General features: G+C 35.5%; 2 protein-coding genes and 1 long non-coding RNA gene across 6 annotated transcripts; 2 read left to right on the forward strand and 1 right to left on the reverse strand.

Annotated features, from left to right (window-relative positions):
- Positions 1-567: 567 nt before the first annotated feature.
- On the forward strand, positions 568-4,295 carry LOC7464506 (uncharacterized). 2 transcript variants are annotated; one of them, XM_024586054.2, is made up of 3 exons: positions 568-1,639; positions 3,637-3,704; positions 3,809-4,295. In XM_024586054.2, exons 1-3 carry the CDS (start codon positions 815-817, stop codon positions 3,936-3,938), a joined length of 1,023 nt encoding a protein of 340 aa, XP_024441822.1. In that variant the 5' UTR covers positions 568-814; the 3' UTR covers positions 3,939-4,295. The 2 variants fall into 2 exon arrangements, with proteins under 2 accessions (XP_024441822.1, XP_024441821.1); XM_024586053.2 differs by having other exon boundaries at positions 576-1,639; positions 3,631-3,704.
- A 1,472-nt stretch (positions 4,296-5,767) lies between these two features.
- Positions 5,768-8,081, forward strand: LOC7475142 (transcription termination factor MTERF8, chloroplastic). 3 transcript variants are annotated; one of them, XM_024585985.2, is made up of 3 exons: positions 5,768-6,281; positions 6,382-7,686; positions 7,828-8,081. In XM_024585985.2, the coding sequence occupies exons 1-2, from the start codon at positions 6,029-6,031 to the stop codon at positions 7,680-7,682; spliced, it is 1,554 nt and encodes a 517-aa protein (XP_024441753.1). In that variant the 5' UTR covers positions 5,768-6,028; the 3' UTR covers positions 7,683-7,686; positions 7,828-8,081. The 3 variants fall into 3 exon arrangements, with proteins under 3 accessions (XP_024441753.1, XP_052303252.1, XP_002321365.1); XM_052447292.1 differs by having other exon boundaries at positions 6,406-8,081; XM_002321329.4 differs by having other exon boundaries at positions 5,770-6,281; positions 6,382-8,081.
- Positions 8,082-8,209: 128 nt separating this feature from the next.
- Positions 8,210-10,214, reverse strand: LOC127904333 (uncharacterized). Its single transcript, XR_008057366.1, has 2 exons — positions 8,605-10,214; positions 8,210-8,506 (listed from the first exon to the last, which is right to left on the reverse strand). It is a non-coding gene; the product is annotated as an uncharacterized LOC127904333 (long non-coding RNA).
- Positions 10,215-17,402: the final 7,188 nt, after the last annotated feature.

A 17,402-nucleotide genomic window follows, 5' to 3' on the forward strand; every position in this document is an offset into this window, starting at 1 on the left:
TTTTTTAGTTTAACTCAGGTATTTGAGGCAGCTTGTGTGTACCTCGACTAATTCCACGGGCCCTAAAGTTAACGATTATATAAGCCTCCAGTGGCCATTATATGAGCAACCGCAGAGCTCAAACCTGAGACCACAAATAAAACAAACCTCTTAATCCTAACATTTTATCATTGGACCACTACCTAGATGGTTTCTATTTATGATCAAGCTCATGAAATTCTTTGTAACAAAAGTACAATGTTGGGTTGTTCTACACCCATCTAAGTTAAAAAAATATAAAATAAAAAGTGATATAGCTTACTTGATAATAACTCGAATTAATTTAAAATAAAACTTGATTAAAAATATATTTTTTAATTTTTTTAATTCAAATAATTTTAATTTTTTATTTTTAAAAAATATTTGGAATCTACATGTCATCTTCGATTTGAGTTTCTTATAAATAACAACAGATATTGTTGATTTTGTCAAAAGAAATTTCAATCAAACAGTAAAAAGCAAAAAAGAAATAAAGAAAAATCATTTACAAATCTTGAAAGTGATGCCCTTTTGCTTTTGCCACTACCAATTCCAACAGCTCTTGGTTACAGCTTATTTTCTCAAGGCTTCCACAAATGCACCAAGTGGCAGCTAGCGAGACTATGCTTGTGGTTTACCCCATGGGCAACCAATCTAGAACAACTCTTTTTCACATCAGTGGCAACCACCACTACAAACCTAGCTCAAAAAGCTCCCATCTTTCTCTCTTATTTCCTTCAAAATCATTACAGATCAAGAATCTCTGCAAATCCCAATAAACCAAGCCAATCAATTAATGCTGTGCTCAGTTAAAACCAGCAAGTCCGGTTCAAACTGGTTAGACCGGCTCTGGTCCAACAAGGGCTTCAGCAACAATGATGATGATGACCCTTCTGTTCCAAACCCATCTAGTTCTCCGATTACCGATGCTTCCAATTCTGTCATCAACTCAAACTCCGAGTCAACTCACTCTGAATCAGATCAAAACAAAGTCACAACAACAACAACCAGGGAGATTTCTTCAAGTGACAATAAAGATTTGTTCTTTTTAATGAACAATGTTCTTTCAGACCTCTTTAACATGGGTGGTTGCAGTGACCCGATTGAGGGAAGTTCAAGACATTCCAGGAAAAAGGAGAGGATTCCTAGAAAACAAACGAAGCCCAAGTTTTGTTTTGTTTCTGGGAATAACAGTAGTAATGATTCTTTAGATTGCGTGAGAAAAGACGAGAATGTCCTTGTTGCTACAGGGTCATTGAATTCTGATAAAAATTCTAATAATGTGGATTGTGGGGTTGATGATGATGACGAGGAGGAGGAGGAGGAGGATGTTGAGGAGGAGAAGGGGAAGGCTTTTGGTGTTAGTGGTGATAAAGAGCTAAAAGGGTATTCAAGAAGTGAGGTGACCGTAATTGATACAAGTTGTCTAGTGTGGAAGTTTGATAAGTTGGTGTTTAGAAAGAAGAACGTGTGGAAAGTTAGGGATAAGAAGGGAAAATCTTGGGTGTCTGGGAGCAAGAAGAGGAAAGTAATTGACTTGGAATCTGCAAATGGAAATGGTGCTAAGAAGAAAGCTAAAGTTTCAAACTTGGAGGTTGGTTCGTCCAAGGATGCCAATGATGTGAGTTTATGTCTTTGTTTTAGTTTTGTTGGTGTGGAGTAGGCAAATTTTACATATGGGTTTCATGTTATCATTGCTGCATAACTTGTTTCAGATAGAGTTACAATATGGTGAGTTAATAATGCTAGGTCTCTAACTTGTGCAACATTTTGAGCTCCATTCTGTTTTCTTGAAATGTTTTTTTGGTATTGCATGTGTAAGATATGTTTATATTGTTGAATTTAGCATCTATGTAAATTGCTGTAGATGATTGCATTGAAATTATAGCAGGCAGACTATTAAAATACATTCCTATCATTGGCAATGGATCATTGAATAAAATGCACAATCACACATCACATAAGAGCTTACGAGTTCTGCTACAGTTTAGCCTCTCATGTTACATAAAATATTCACCCGTCGAACTTGAATAGTCTGATTACTACTAATGCACAAACGAGCATCTTTTATTTCATCAGTTCTAGCAAGATACTCATTCCTCGTAGAATGAAAGTTCCTCTTCTTTTCAAAATAATGTTGTGCTGGCGCAGTTGAAATGATTGAGTGTGACTTTGATCTCTGTGAAATCATAACTTTTGGTTTCCTATGGCTTTATGCTCCTGGCTCATACTTGATTCTAATGTAGCACCTGCTTCTACTAAAAAAATTGATGTTCATGCGATAAAGTTGTTGGCTTTATTTCCATCATCCAGAATAAGCGTGCTGATTTTATGCTTATATGCCTGTGAAGGTTTTACAGTCTCTGATTTAGTGGGACTTCCTTGGGTTTGGGTTTGGGTTTAGCTTTGTCTTGGTAACCTCTATGATTTGGAATCTTGTTCTATGTTTCTGAAGGAATATCATAAGGGAGAAATTTTATGTTATTCAGTTTTCTCATCTTCTGAAGTTAAAGGGTTTATGTTTTGGAAAACTTTGATGAGGTGCACATTTTCGGGCCTTTGCCTGGCAGAACATGGTAAACAAATCCTAAGATCTACACGGCTTTCCTTAGTTAGTTGGTGTTTGAACCACATAAAGGTTACAATGCTCTAAGATCACTCATATATATTTGGGAATATGATTCCTAAACTAATTAGGGGTTCAGACTCGTTTGCTTGAAATATTTTACTCACCTTACAGTCCGTTTACTAGCTACCTTGTTAATTTGGAATGGGGCTATTTTTTCCTGTTGCAGCAATCATGTTAGTTAAATGCATGGGTTTATTGATAGTTCTTTTCCAAAAGATGCAGAGGCACAGTTTTTAAGTAACTATTTTTTTGCAGTTAAGACTTTCTCATACTTGAAGTACATATGCCTAGGGTCTTATAAATTATAATCTTTTATGAACTTAAATATTTGCCAACCTCTTGGTTCTTTTTACTGGAAGAAGTGGTCACGGCAGTTTAATAGGGTTACACTGCCTTGCATCTTTATTATTCTCCACTCAGTATTTCATCTGATCAAGTTCCAGTATTTTTTGTTTGACATTGTTATAAGTTGGCATTGTAATCTACATCTACTTGTCCAAAGACTGTGACAGCAAACAGATTAAAGTATCTTTTTTCTTTCTGCTTGTTTGAATTTGTGTTTTAAGAACTGCATCCAACACATGCCTATCTGAAAGATGTTTGGAAGCCAAAGATCGCAGTAACAAACCCCCATTGATGTATCCATTTTCTCTGTTTATTTGCTGACCTCTTGTGAAGCATGTTATGGCTATGCTTTTGGCATTTGGCTTGAACTGAGTTGAGTCTAGCAGTGTGAAATTATCAGCATTTCACATATGTCAAAGCATGGGAAGCAGGAGTTGACCAATTGTGCCATCTCTCTTCCTCCCTGTTTCTTCATTACTTGTATGCATTTCATTGGGTGATGTTTGGTACTTCTGCTGTTAATGCTGCCTATAACAGCATGCCATTTGATGGTATGAATGGGGAAGCATTGAGCATTCTTCAAGTTTTGACCGGAGAGGTGCTATTGAGTTTATGCTTACTTATCCTTCCTTGTGTAGGTTCAGAAACCAGAGGATGAGAGAAGGGAAGAGGTAGAAATGGCAGAGGATCATAGCCAAGTTGCCACAAAGAGGCAAGCATACTGACAAGCCTTGTGCCGTGTCTCATAAATATTCGTATTGTTTGATGCTTGAATTTACATGAGAGATGCATTTTCTCTTATTGAATGTGTTTCAGGATTCATTTATCCAGATCTCCAGACAAATCTAAAAAGAGTGGTTCATCTGTTATTTTTATAAAAGCCATCCCTACAAGCAACAAAAGTGGGAGAATTACCAAGAATCGTCTCAAGGACACTCAAAAGTAAGAACAAGACTTGATTGATTTGTTCTAAACGCCTGAATGGAAAGAAGCAAGTTGTCAGCAAGACCAATCCTTTCCTCCAGGCTGCAGCAGCTTTTGGATCTGTAAATGGTTTAGTTTGGTACCGTACTCTCCTTCGGGATAGGTAACAGAATTTGGCTGTCGAAGTTCAATCTCCCGACTACCTCAAACCCATTGACATGATTCTAACCCCTGATTGATTAAAACATGGTGCGGTAATCATTGTTATTGTATCTATAGCATTTGTAACATCCTTCTGCTAACATTATATATTTTATTTAGAGGGAACTGTAATGAATATCTTCAATCTTTTCATCAATATGAACTTCGAAATTCCCCATTTCAACTTTTACCAATGATCTGGTTTCGCATTCTCATCACTACCAACAATTGAAAGCCTAACTGCATGCAACTGTGATTATAATATTATATCCGCATCACCAGAGTAATAGTTGTTCAACCATCAACTATCTTGTTTAAATGCCAAAAACAAGTCTCTTCTGACAAGGGGTGTTCAGCTGTTCATGGTCATTTATTCTTGCCATAATCCTAGGTCCTCTAATTGTGATTAGAAGAAGGTTCGGTACTTGGGAGAACTTGAATCCTACTCAATGAATAGGTGAACGTGATTTTCAACTTAACAGTTCAGCATTCAACTCTTGAGCCTTAGTTCGGATAGCAAGCAGATTTGCTTTTCGTATTCTCATCGAAATCCAATACCTATTTGTGAGAAAATAATTTCTTATAGATGTATTATTTCATATCTGAACCATAATTTTCAATGGTCTGAAAGTGCTTTCGAACAGTGGAAGTTGGTTCAAATATTGTTTGTCTACGTGGGTTTGCTGTGTTCCGTGTTCCAAACTGTTTTAAGAGCCCGTTTGGCTCTGTGGCTATTGCTGCGTTTTATTTAAAACACAGTTGCAACCATTTGGTTAAAGAAAAAGGAGGCATATTGTTTACTGGGTCCTATCTCTTTTCTGCGTTGAAAACGCAGTATTTGAAAAGCAAGGAATTCTTGCTTTTTTGCACTATTCATGTTAATTGCACTGTTCAATGAATAGTGCAATTAACATGAAAAGTGCATAGTGATGCACTGTTTATGTGAACAGTGCAAGAGAATTGCACTGTTCACTTGAAAAGCAAGGAATTCTTGCTTTTTTTGCACTATTCACGTTAATTGCACTGTTCAATGAATAGTGCAATTAACATGAAAAGTGCATAGTGATGCACTGTTTATGTGAACAGTGCAAGAGAATTGCACTGTTCACTATGAAAAATAGTGAACAGTGCAATTCTCTTGCACTGCGTGGACACTTTTTTTTTTGTTAATTTTTTTAACATTTTTTTTAAAAAACCAGTTTAAAATGAATTTTATACATGATAATATTTTATCTAATTTTATTACACGCTAAAAAATTATGAAAACTGTAGTTCTTGTCGGATGTATTTCGTACGTGATGGAAATGTAGATGGTTTAATGAACCAATAAAAAATATTTTATATAAAGTATGATTTATTTTATGATGTAATAATAATAGTTAAATCTACAATATTTAAATTAAAAACCATCAATATTAATATATATTTTTTAAAATTATTTTTAACCTCAATTTCAAAAGCATTATTAACCAAAAATATTAAAATATTTTTTGTTCAACTTTAATTTCAACCACAGTTTCAACCAAACATCTATTTTTTAAACCAACCTTAATTAAAAATACTTTTTATAAAATAATTTTTTTCAAATCACAATTTACCACAATACCAAACACCCTCACAATTAAAAAAAAAGCGTAACTTTTTACCTTGAAACACAGTTTTGCTCGCGTAGATAAACCGGCGTAGAGCATTAAAAAAAATCTAGCATTCAGGCCAACACATCATGTTGCTGGTTACAAGTCATGCTAGTACTAGTAGATAAGCGCCAAGAGGAAAGACCAATCGCAATATCCTTTATTTGAAAGCTGGAACACCCGCGATACAGTGAATTCACTGTCAAAGCGACAAAGCCTTCAACTTCTATAGGTACAAGCTCATCCAGAGAGGGAGAATACCTGAACAAAAACAACCATGCTTGCAACAGCAAACCCTTTATTTTCTTCTTCAAATTCTTCCTTTCTCTTGCAAGCAACAAACCCATTACCAATAAAGCTTCAATCTTTAGCTGCTCCATTCACAACTTTCTCTCCCCATGGAAAGTTCACTCTAGCGAACTTTGCTAAAGCTTCAAGATTCTTAGCCCCTGTGGGTTTTCCACTCACTAAACACCTTCTAGTCCAGTGCAGCTGTCTGGAATTGCCTTCGATTTTGCAGAGTGAATTTGGTGAGCAGTTTTCACTCTCAGAGACCTTTTGTCAAACATGTTATGCATATTATGCTTAGTTACACATTTCCATGTAGCTTATTGTTTCTTTTTGTTTCAGGTTTGATTTATTCGTTCTTTGCAGAAATGGGTTTCAATGAGAAAGAAACTGGGTTACTGTTAGAGCAGAACCCAGCTCTAAAGTCTGCATCTTTTGACTCCATACGAGTCCATGTTTTACTCTTAGAGTCTGTTGGAATCAAAGGCGCTGAACTATATCACTTGATTGATAAGTCTCCGGATGTTTTAACAGCGAAGGAAATTGTTCCATTGATACATTTTGTGCTTAATGATTTAGAAGGAAAGGTCGAGCCAGCACAACTTAGGCGCCTTTTGATTGCCACTGTGCCAAGGTTCTTGGCTGGTTTTGATGAAAAGGTTAAGCTGTTGATTAAACGTGGAATTCCTCAAGAAAAGATTGTTCATGTTCTCAACAACGTGAATTTGACCAAGGCTTTGAGCCTTAAGTCTATTGAAGAAATTGAGAAGACTGTTACTTACTTGAGTCGTTTTGGTGGGGTTGACTTAATCGTTAGGCGGCCAATGATACTCAATTTTGATTTGGATACTCAGTTGATTCCTAGAGTAGAGTTGCTCAAGGAGATTAGTGGTGGAGATGAGGATGCCACGGGGATTGTGTTGCATAAACTCCCTGCCATTTTAAGTTACAGTGTGAAGCATACGGGGGGGCATGTTGAGTTGTTGAGATCTTTTGCGGGCCTAACTGATCCACAAATATTCAAGATTTTTTCTGTGTTTCCAAATGTGGTTAGTGCCAGCAAGGAGAGGAAGTTGCGTCCGAGAATAGAGTTTCTCAAGCAATGCGGGTTGAGTTCTGACGAGATATTCAAGTTCTTGACTAAAGCCCCTGTATTTCTTGGCCTGTCCTTTGAAGATAACCTCGTGCATAAACTTGTTGTTTTGGTGAAGATAGGGTATGAAAATGAAACCAAGGAATTGGCTGCGGCAATGGGAGCTGCATCAAGGACAAGCTGTGAGAATTTGCAAAATGTGATTGGGCTATTCTTGAGCTATGGTCTTACTTATGCAGATATTCTTGCCATGAGCAAGAAGCACCCTCAGATTCTACAGTACAAATGTGGTGCTTTGGAGGAGAAGTTGGAATTCTTGATTGAGGAAATGGGTCGTGGAGTCAGAGAGCTTTTGTCTTTTCCTGCATTTCTTGGTTACAACCTTGATGAGAGGATTAAGCATAGGTATGAAGTAAAGAAGTTGACTACAGGGGAAGGGATGTCCATCAATAAGCTCTTGAGTGTCTCAGATGATAGATTTCTAAATCAGAAGCAAAAGAAAAAACCTATTCCCGAAGGACAGTCTGAACGAATGATGAAGGTTGGATGAGCGTGTAAGTGCCTTCAGATATGGCACCTTTTTTTTTCATCTTGTCAGCACTCTCAGTCACACTACCATTTTATTGGGAAGGAAAAAGGTTTTCCTTAAGTTCTCTCCAACCAATTTTGAAGTAAAGAGTTCTTGTTTATCTCAGGAAAGCAGAGGATGCGCTTTGGTTGGAAAAGAAAGGAGCAAAGTGTAGGAAGTTTGCTCAACAATAAGATTTGTTCAAAACCATAAATATAGTTCAAATGGATTTCAATTTTGTATTTTTTTTTCTGGTGAGCCATTGTAGCAATCATTGTAGCAGCTCTAACCTTCATGAAAATGTATTCATGTTGATGTTTTTTTGTTAGGGCTCTCATTGAACCCAAAACGTGATCAAATAGAATGCCTTGAATTTCTGTATTCTGAAATATTGAACTATATTGCTAACTGCTAAATTAGTTCTATTGACCTTTCCTGCTTTTCCTCTATGCTCTATTGGGATGCCTTAACAGGTCTCTCATTTGAAAGCTACTATCTTTATACCTGCAGTATTGACTTCTGATCCGTACAGACTAACATACATCAAGGGACTCAAAGAAGTTGGTTGATCCAGTTCATTTTGCAGAATATGTAGCAACGTTGGCCTCCTTTCTTACAAGGTTATAGCAGATTATACTAGATACTCCTGTGACATATACTCTGCCATCTCCCCAGCATACCATGCATTCAATACCCACCCTGATGGTAAAGCCTTGTATTCTGGATGTGAATCTTCAGTCCACAGAGTCATAACTGTCATCACAAATTCTGGAGCTGTTTATCCAAATGTGTGGTTATAGTTTAACCTCTGCTCGGCACAGCCATAGCAGTAAGTCCTGATTTGCTGATCTTCAACTCTGTGATCATGATCTTTTTTACTTCACAAAAGTGGCTATAGTTTAACCTCTGCTCGGCACAGCCATAGCAGTAAGTCCTGATTTGCTGATCTTCAACTCTGTGATCATGATCTTTTTTACTTCACCCTCATGTTTTCCTCTGCTCACAAATTAATACAGCTTGGGAGACTGACTGGCTCAGATGGGCACATATTAAGAAGTCCAACATAAATCGAGAAGTGAGATTGGAGAACCTTTTGCTTGAAGAGCAGAATCAAATGATCTGGATAGGCCAGAAGTCCAACATAACTGCAAACTCACTAAATAGAGCATGGATGGAAGCTGTCAGTGGACAAGAATCTCAGATGTAGAAAGCAACATATTGATCTGTACATATGCAATTGAAAACTCTTAGCTATCATTCTATTTGCAGTAATCCAGAACTACAGTTGCCTGTAGCTTGTAGTCGGCTTGTTCCCTTCCTCTTATTCTGCTTTGTAGCTGTGCTTGGCTCTTGTTTTTGTCCTTTATAAATCAAATTTATCCATTCGTAAAAAAAAAGTTTGAGTCCGAAGGTCAAGAAAGGGAAGTTGCAAGGATGTTGGAAACCAAACATAATATAGAATGTCTATTTATATTCACTATCTAAATTAGGGTTAATCATTCCATCACATTTTCCTTGTAAACATATAATATTCACTACAACAACAAAGAAATCTGTAACGACGTTATGATATGTAGGAAAAAAATGTCATTATAGGCAATCATATTGGTAAAGGGGATCAATGTAGCTTGCTGATCCTTTTTTTTTCGCAGGCATCATGGTAAACAAGGTTTTAGCAGATTTATGCACATAATAGTTAATGAGTCGTTAAAACTCATCTTCAACTCTCTCATCATGAACATCACTTTCACTAAGAAAGTGTTCCTCTGCTCATAAAGGTAAATGCAAGTCGGGGCCCGAACATGGTCAGATGGGGCACAAGCATGGAGTAGGGAAGTTCAATATCAACGAGAAGCAAGATTGCAGAACGTTTTGTTTAATGAGCGGAGTTTAATGACCTTGATAGGCCAGCAAATCCAACATCTGTAAACTCGGCAAAGTAAGCTGTGCAGCAGTTTCGGATTCCATTTAGCTAGCTTGTGTTAACGTCCAGAGAGAGAATTCGCCAGAAATTTGGAAAGCCAGACATGGCTGCACGCAAAGTATGTTCATCAAGCAGAATGTAATGAGAAAAATAGAATTTCTAACGACATAAGGCAGTGAAAATCCATGTCACCACCTCATCATGGAAACAGGACTTTTTATCTAACCAATTTCCATATAAACTGCTTGCTCACTACATTGAATCTCATTAAACTGATAACCAATAAAATCATGTCAGAAAAATAGCATCTTGTACCGATGAGTCACTGAAACTTCAAAATGGATCTTGGGCTTTCCACGGCTGCAAATGGACTGAGATGTTTGGGCTTGAATGTTGGACTTTCATGGTTGAAAAAGATTTGGTTTGATTTCTCTATCGTCCCTGCCTGTAAGATCAAGGGACCCTTAAACTAGCATAATAGGAGAGTAATGAGCAGAGGAGGGAAAATTTAGAGTAAGAAGTGGTGTCTGTGTATTTTTGAATGAATGTTGTGTGGGAGGTTTTGAGGTATTTATATACCCTAATAACTGAGACCATGTAATTTTTTAAAGGAATTTGATGAGAAGTTAGGTTGGCATTGGAAATTATCTTTCTAGCCAATGAAAATAACAACAAGCTGCGTAGATCTACCAAGAACAAGAGTTGTTGGCGTAGGGGTAGGTATCTAGAAAAAATATTCCTTTTCCTTTGATATGTCAACAATAAAGTGAGATAATTTGTGAAAACTTTATACGCTCTGAAAAAATATTCCTTTTCCAAGTGGTTAGGAAATCACCCTGTCGTTTGAACTTTGAACCTCGCCTAAGTGGCATGGCAAGCCCAAACAGCAGGGGATGTTTTTTTTCCTCACTATCATGTTCAAACAACATTACCAGTGAAATTTTTTTTATTAAGCCTGGTTATTAAGCTACAAAACCTTCATGATCAGCTTCTTCTGAAGGGGCTTTGATTGAGCCATTGACAAAACCTAGTTTGTTTTTGGAATTTAAGGCCAGAGTCATGGCTCTTTTTCCAAGTAGAATAATTTTCTCCATTCAAGGGTTTTGAAATCAAAACCAAACCCGGATGATCTGAATGATGAGTGAAATAGGGATTTGAGAGATTTGCCTTTGAAAAGTTTGCAGAAGTCTCTGGTTTTGGTGTGCCAGGATCAACAATTTTCTTGCCAGGGACGAAGGCGTTGTGGTACTTCAACGAGATTAGAGTGCGGCGATGGGTCAAGATCTTAGTCCTGCTTTGATACCATGAAAAGATGAAAGAGAGATTGAATTTGCTAGAATACACTATTATTGCTGATATCATGTATTTATACAGGGAGATTTCTAAACATTCCTACAAGTCAGGAATTAGTTACTACATTATAGGTTGTCTTCTTATATAGTTCAGCATAGGTTGTCTTCTATATAGTTAAGCATTACAATAGGAAAGCTAATGTACACAGATTATCTATTTGGAAGATATGAATTTCCTAACAAGCTGCTTGCTTGCATGCAGTGGATGGCCTAGCTGAAACCCCGAGCTTTGTTATAATGATTCAAGTCTCTGTCTGCAAACTGTGTGCTTTTGTTTATAATATTAGAGTCGTGTTATTCTCTTATCATGTAGTTTTTTGCTCAATACAGGCTTCAGTCGAGTGAATATGGAGTTCAAGAGCAATGTATCTGTTGCACAGAGTCAGTTCCTTTTGATTCTCCAGAACCTGCATATTGCCAATTAATGCTCTAACACCACTGACAAAACTATCCAGAACCACAAAATGGCAAGGTGTGCTGTTTCCATGCAGGTTTGCCCAGCTACCCCTCTATGGTTTTGCAAGTGTTGTTGTAGACGGGCTTCCAAATTGCCACCTGAGACTCCTTTACAATGCCTGGTTATCCTTCCGATTTCAAGTATTTGACAGAATCTTCTGTCAAAGAAATCCCCACGAAACCCTTGTGTCCCTTTTGTGGGATACTGCTCCAGAGATCACAGCCAGATTTTCTACTCTCAGCATCACCAGCATAAGCTTTCATTCATCTCTATATTTATGTTGCCATACATGGTGAGGGTTTTTTTTTTATATCATTCTAGAAGAGCAGAAAGCTAATGGAACTCTGAGGAATTAGATTTACCCGGACTCGGAAGAAATCTGAAGGCTAGTGAACAGTTCATTGTGCAATAAGAAGAAGAATAGGAAGTTAACATGAGGGACAGGGAAGAAATTTTGAGGCTAACAATTTGGTGTGGTATAGTATAATGGTGTATATTTTGGAAATGGTCAAGTATACTGTATTGTATTATTGACAGAATATGCCAATAATGTGCTGCTTGATTTTTTTTCTGGTTTGTCCTGACTGATAAGCTTTCCATCCATCTGGTAACTTGAATTCAGGAACTGGAAAAACTGATGTGATCAAGAGGTTGACCCAATGTTCAAGAAATGTTGAGCAATTTCATGGACGTGGGGCTAAAAATTCTGCAAAAACCCCCCCAAAAAAAAGAAATTGTTGACCACAAAGTTCCAATCTACAAGACAAGCAAATCATGCACCACCTCGCACGCAGCCATGTGGAATATATATGGTTAATGACTCATTCTTGGCTATTTTTTTGAATTCTCGAGTGCCAAGGACAATCATTTTTAGAATTACTCGTGTCATGCAGCCCTCCTCGGAACATCTTGTGGTCTTTAAGTTTCCAGTCAACATCAATTTCCAACATTAAAATAACAAATATATATATATATATAAACGGAGGCTGTACAAGGTCAAAATCGTGTTTTGAAAATAGAAACTATCCGAGTGTTGCCCGAGTCTTATTACAAGGTCAGAATTTTCATTCAAGCAAAGCATCAGAATCTTTGGTCTGAAACTTGAAATTCCATGTTGAAAATAAAGCTGTTCAAACCATCTAAGCTTGTGCTTCTCTCTGTTGCTCATGATTTCTTCTTTTTTTATATATAAAAAATATCATGCCTTGATTTTCATATATTTTTATCTTATTACAATAAAATAAAATTCTAGCAATTTAATATTATTTCCAAGCAAATTTTATTTTTTTTATATTAAAAAAACAATTTAATATTATTTTCAAGTAAAATATAATTTAAAAAAGGAAGTTCAACCGCAAAAACAAACCCATACAACATATATAAAGCTATGATGCATTGATCATTGATTACTTCATCTTCCTAAAATCTAGAAAGCATGTTAGCAGGGTGCTAGGTATGCTTTCAAGGGAAAGGGACCTCTGAGCACAAATTAAATATGAGAGTGATGTCCATCTAATTTCTTTTGTTTTTTTTTTTTTAATTCTATAGTAGAATTGATGTGTACTGGTTGCACGAGGCGAGTATGGTTAGGTTAAATATGATTAGAGCTCCTTCCTTCTAAAGCAATAATAATTAATAACTTCCTAACACCAACCTAACCCTATGACAAGAGATCATAATAGGTTTCGAGGCAAGATTTGTTGACTCTTTTCTAAAAATTAGAAAATTAATTTGAAGACTGAACTTTTTGTATTCTCAAAATAAAAAAGTATAGGATCGATTAGCTCATGTCCAATTACTGTAAAAGTTCTTGTTTGAGTTTACCAACCAGAAGAGCTTCTGGACATTTAAAAACCTGTTTGAAATTGTGGTAACGGTTGTAGTTTAAAATATTTTTTATTTAAAAATAAATTAAAATAATATTTTTTTAGTTTTTAAAATCAATACATCAAAATAATTTAAAAATAAAAAAAAATATAATTTCAACCGCATTGCTAAAAACATTCCGAATAAAAAGCTAAGCCTCCTAGTGACCTTGGAACACATGGGGCTGTACAGGCCACCATTGCCCAATGCTCTATCAAGTTGATCAATGGAGGACTCGTAGCATCATTTTCGAGTCTATTGCTCTTAAATTCTCAAGCTGAAAGAAAGTGTGGGATAAATTACAGTAATTAATAAAAAAATATACTTTCTTTCTTCTAGTTCACGCTCGGAGGTCACTTCCATTTTCAAATCCTCACTAATCACAATTATTATTATTTTTTTATTATCATATATTTTTCGACCAGTTTATATGTACATTAACTAATTTTACGAATTCTGAAGTTAACAATCTTATAAATTTTCAGTGATCCTGAGATTTGTGAGACTTGAACTGATAATTTTTAAAGAGCAAATCCAAAATCTGATCAATTGAGTTATACCATTCAGAATTTTTTTTTTATTATTATTATTATAGTGAGTTTTTGAATATGATTTGACAATTATCGTGAAAAAGAATGCTCTCATGTCACCACTAAAATAAATTGTGAAAAAGAATGCTCATGTCATCACCAAAATAAAAATCTAGCTAAATTATTCTGCTGACCTAATCGGCATGGAAAAACCCAAACAAAACTCAATCCTTTAACTTTGTTTTTTATTTTCAATTCATTAAAATAATACTATTTTGGTTTTTTTTAAATAATAAAATATATGCTCAGGTTAAACCTCTTATTTCATAACTTGAGCCAGCTATACCCAAAAAATAATTAAAAAAACATGTATAAAGTGAAAATTAAAAAATTAGGAATGTGAAAACTACTTCTTGGCAGGCAAATGTTATTTTTATTTACGTGGCAAGAAAGCAACCAGGAGTCAGGATTATAAATCATGAAAACACCCCATCACAGATGTTGGCCATCAGAAATCAATGGCTGAGACTTGGCAATCGAATCTATCAGGATCAAGATTAGATGGGGGTCCATTACACAAATTGCTCACTTTTCACATTTGCAATTCAGCCATCGGTTTCAGGGACCCACCCCCACCACTCCTCGTTTTGTTTCTTCAGTCTTGGTGAATTAAGTCCACATCAAATATATACAAAGCAGTCCTTTAATGTTTTGAGAATCTGTAAATCAACCCTCACATTTCCTGTAATTACATTCATACTCCCTACTGTTAATGGCAGTCCCTTTCTTGCCTCTCTTTTATCATGAAATTGATAGTCATTTCACTAGGGTTTTTTTTCCTGATAATTAATAATTAAAAACAATGATTAAGCTGCCTGTTCCATGCATGGAAAGTAGTTTTAGATCAATACTTCAAATCGTGGCTCAAACTTGAAATTGCTCTACTCCTAGCTATGTTGAGATCGGTATTGATCATCTGTATAATCGGATGAAAATAATCTTGATTTGATACCCAATTTATCATTAAATTTTCAATCACATCCCTCAACTAGTTTAAACTAATAAGATTGTAAAGTAATCTCATGAAATCAAGTGATTTCTCTCCCTCTTTTATACCTACTGAATGATCAAGCACCTTTTGATGCATGCAGGATAAGGGTAAAAACTACAAATAACTCTGAAAACTTTAATTCATTTCTGAAATATTAAGCTAATTAATCATGTAGGTCTCCTAGAGAGATTTACAATATCTTTTATATAAATTAGAAAAAACCAACATCTGCTATGAAACAAAATTCGAATCCCAACACATAAAGAAAATTAACAAAAAAATTCAAAAATCAACAATGAATCCGAGAATATCCAAGAAAAATAATAAAATTGACCCAAACAACAACATTCGGGTCTGATTTCTAATTCTAGAAGATCACACGATCCGATAAGTTATGCAATGGCTTTCTATAGAAAAGACTACTTGTAAAATTACGTGGAAAAAACCCGAGTCGGATCTCTTGTTATTGTCATTTTAAATTGTTATTCCGGTCTAGCGTGACCAAATATTTTTTTAGATTTAGACTTGTCTCATCAACACATAGTCTATTTGAGATAGATCATCCCCATATAACTGCTTAGGACTCCATATTTTCACAAACTCGACTACATAAACAAAAAAATTATGTTTGTCCAATATAATGAAATTGATTCCTTAATTATGAGTCCAAACCCACATGGTTGGTTGTCTTAAAACCAGTTACTAAAATTAAAATGCATTGGGATTTCGTGAACCAATAAATAAAACAAAAATGGCTATCAATGGTTCTGGTTTGTCGGGCAGTAGGAAAACTTGACCTCTTTTTTTTTTTTCTAGTAAAATAAAAGTCCAAATTGAAAACATGTTCAACACCTCAAACCTTGTACAAGTTCCTTACGTTAAGAGAATCTTTATGTCTATCCTGTTCTTCATCTCAGAACTACAGGATAGAACTTCCAACACGTTCTTCAATTATGAACGGTCAAATCCCAATACACACCACACCACACCACCCCACCCCCTTGCTTGCATGTGATGGCTCTGAACAAGTAAAGGGCATGCATGGAGCTCAAATTGGGCAAGTTATTGCCCTTGATTATTTGAGAAGACCATCTTGGATTCAAATTCAGAGAAAAAACCTCAACTAGAAAGAGATTTAAGCATGGTTTTCATGGATGTTGTTCCGGATATGTTTGATTTGAGGAGGACAAAGATATAATCTCTTTTTTTTAGTTTAACGTAGGTGTCCGGGCCAGCTTGCGCGCACCTCGACTAATCCCACGAGGCCTGAAGTTAACGACCATGTAAGTCTCCAGTGGCCATCATATGAGCAACCACAGGGCTCGAACCTGAGACCACAGAGGGAGCAAACCTCTTGGTCCCAAGCTCTTACCACTGGGCCACCACTTAGATGATTACAAATATATAATCTCTTAAGTTGTGTTTCAATGGTTTTTTCTTTTTCTGTTTGTAGAATGTTAACATATTAAAATTAAAATTAAATTACATCGGATTGGAGGAGGGGATTTATTATCTTAATTATTATCTATTTTATTTGAGATAACTTATTAAATTATATTTTTTTTCAATTTCATTCTCATTTAACTTTTTAATTTCTTATTATTTTAATAAACTTGAAAAAAATAAAATATTAATAAGTTATTTTCCATAACATAATAAAACATTAAAAAATATTTTTCAACGTTATTTTTTATTACACAGCAAAAATATTAAAAATAAATATTACTTTTCAAAACAATCTATTTTCAGTAAACAAACACGAATTGATTTTGTTCCGCAAACACAAAGTGTGGGCCCCTGCTAGGTTGTTGCCCTTCTCGAGGAGGAAATAAAAACAAGGAGACGCTATCTGCCTGTCACGGCAGGGGATAATGACAGCTTCTGTGACTCTAACTAACAACCAAAGCTCCCAGCAGCGTGGCACTTAGAGATGACGTTTGCCATAATTTTAGAGATTAGGCTCGTCCACAGGCTATCCTTTCTACCTCTAGCTTGTGTGCCATGCATGCATGAGTGGATGGCACATGACATGACATGTATGGAATTCTTTTTTACAGGAGTGGGTTGGTGGATTAAATTGAAAATATTTTTCGATTTCTGGGGACATAATAGCCTAATGATGAAGGTAAATATTTTTTTAATAAACAAAATATAATATTTAGATGGAACAAAACCAGCAACGTGGAAATTGGTTCAACCAACTTTATAAATCGTGGTTTTAAGAATCTTTTTATGTTTTTAATAATGTCTGTGCTTTGGTTAGGTGCACAATAGTTTTGGAACTACTTGAATTCAATCATGATTGAATGTATTGGTATTGTGGTGATTTTGATTGTGAATATAACCAATAACTTTTATAAAATTATAATCCCGTGAATTATTACTTTTTTTCTGTTTTAAATAAACAAGTTTGCCCAATGAATTTATAATTAATATGAGAATCAATTATCTATAAAAAATAATAATGAACATAATTAATATTGAAATCGATCACTCAAGAAGAAAAAATATATTTAGAAAAC

The sequence above is a fragment of the Populus trichocarpa genome, chromosome 15 (assembly GCF_000002775.5).
Source record: "Populus trichocarpa isolate Nisqually-1 chromosome 15, P.trichocarpa_v4.1, whole genome shotgun sequence".
Taxonomy (NCBI): domain Eukaryota; kingdom Viridiplantae; phylum Streptophyta; class Magnoliopsida; order Malpighiales; family Salicaceae; genus Populus; species Populus trichocarpa.

Excerpts from the sequence above, each read along its gene's own strand:
- LOC7475142 (XM_024585985.2), top strand. The coding sequence starts at position 6,029 with ATGCTTGCAACAGCAAACCCTTTATTTTCTTCTTCAAATTCTTCCTTT. Across the intron at positions 6,282-6,381 it reads GATTTTGCAGAGTGAATTTG|GTTTGATTTATTCGTTCTTT; the intron begins GTGAGCAGTTTT and ends TTTTTGTTTCAG.
- LOC7464506 (XM_024586053.2), top strand. The coding sequence starts at position 815 with ATGCTGTGCTCAGTTAAAACCAGCAAGTCCGGTTCAAACTGGTTAGAC. Across the intron at positions 1,640-3,630 it reads CGTCCAAGGATGCCAATGAT|GTTCAGAAACCAGAGGATGA; the intron begins GTGAGTTTATGT and ends TTCCTTGTGTAG. Across the intron at positions 3,705-3,808 it reads AGCCAAGTTGCCACAAAGAG|GATTCATTTATCCAGATCTC; the intron begins GCAAGCATACTG and ends AATGTGTTTCAG.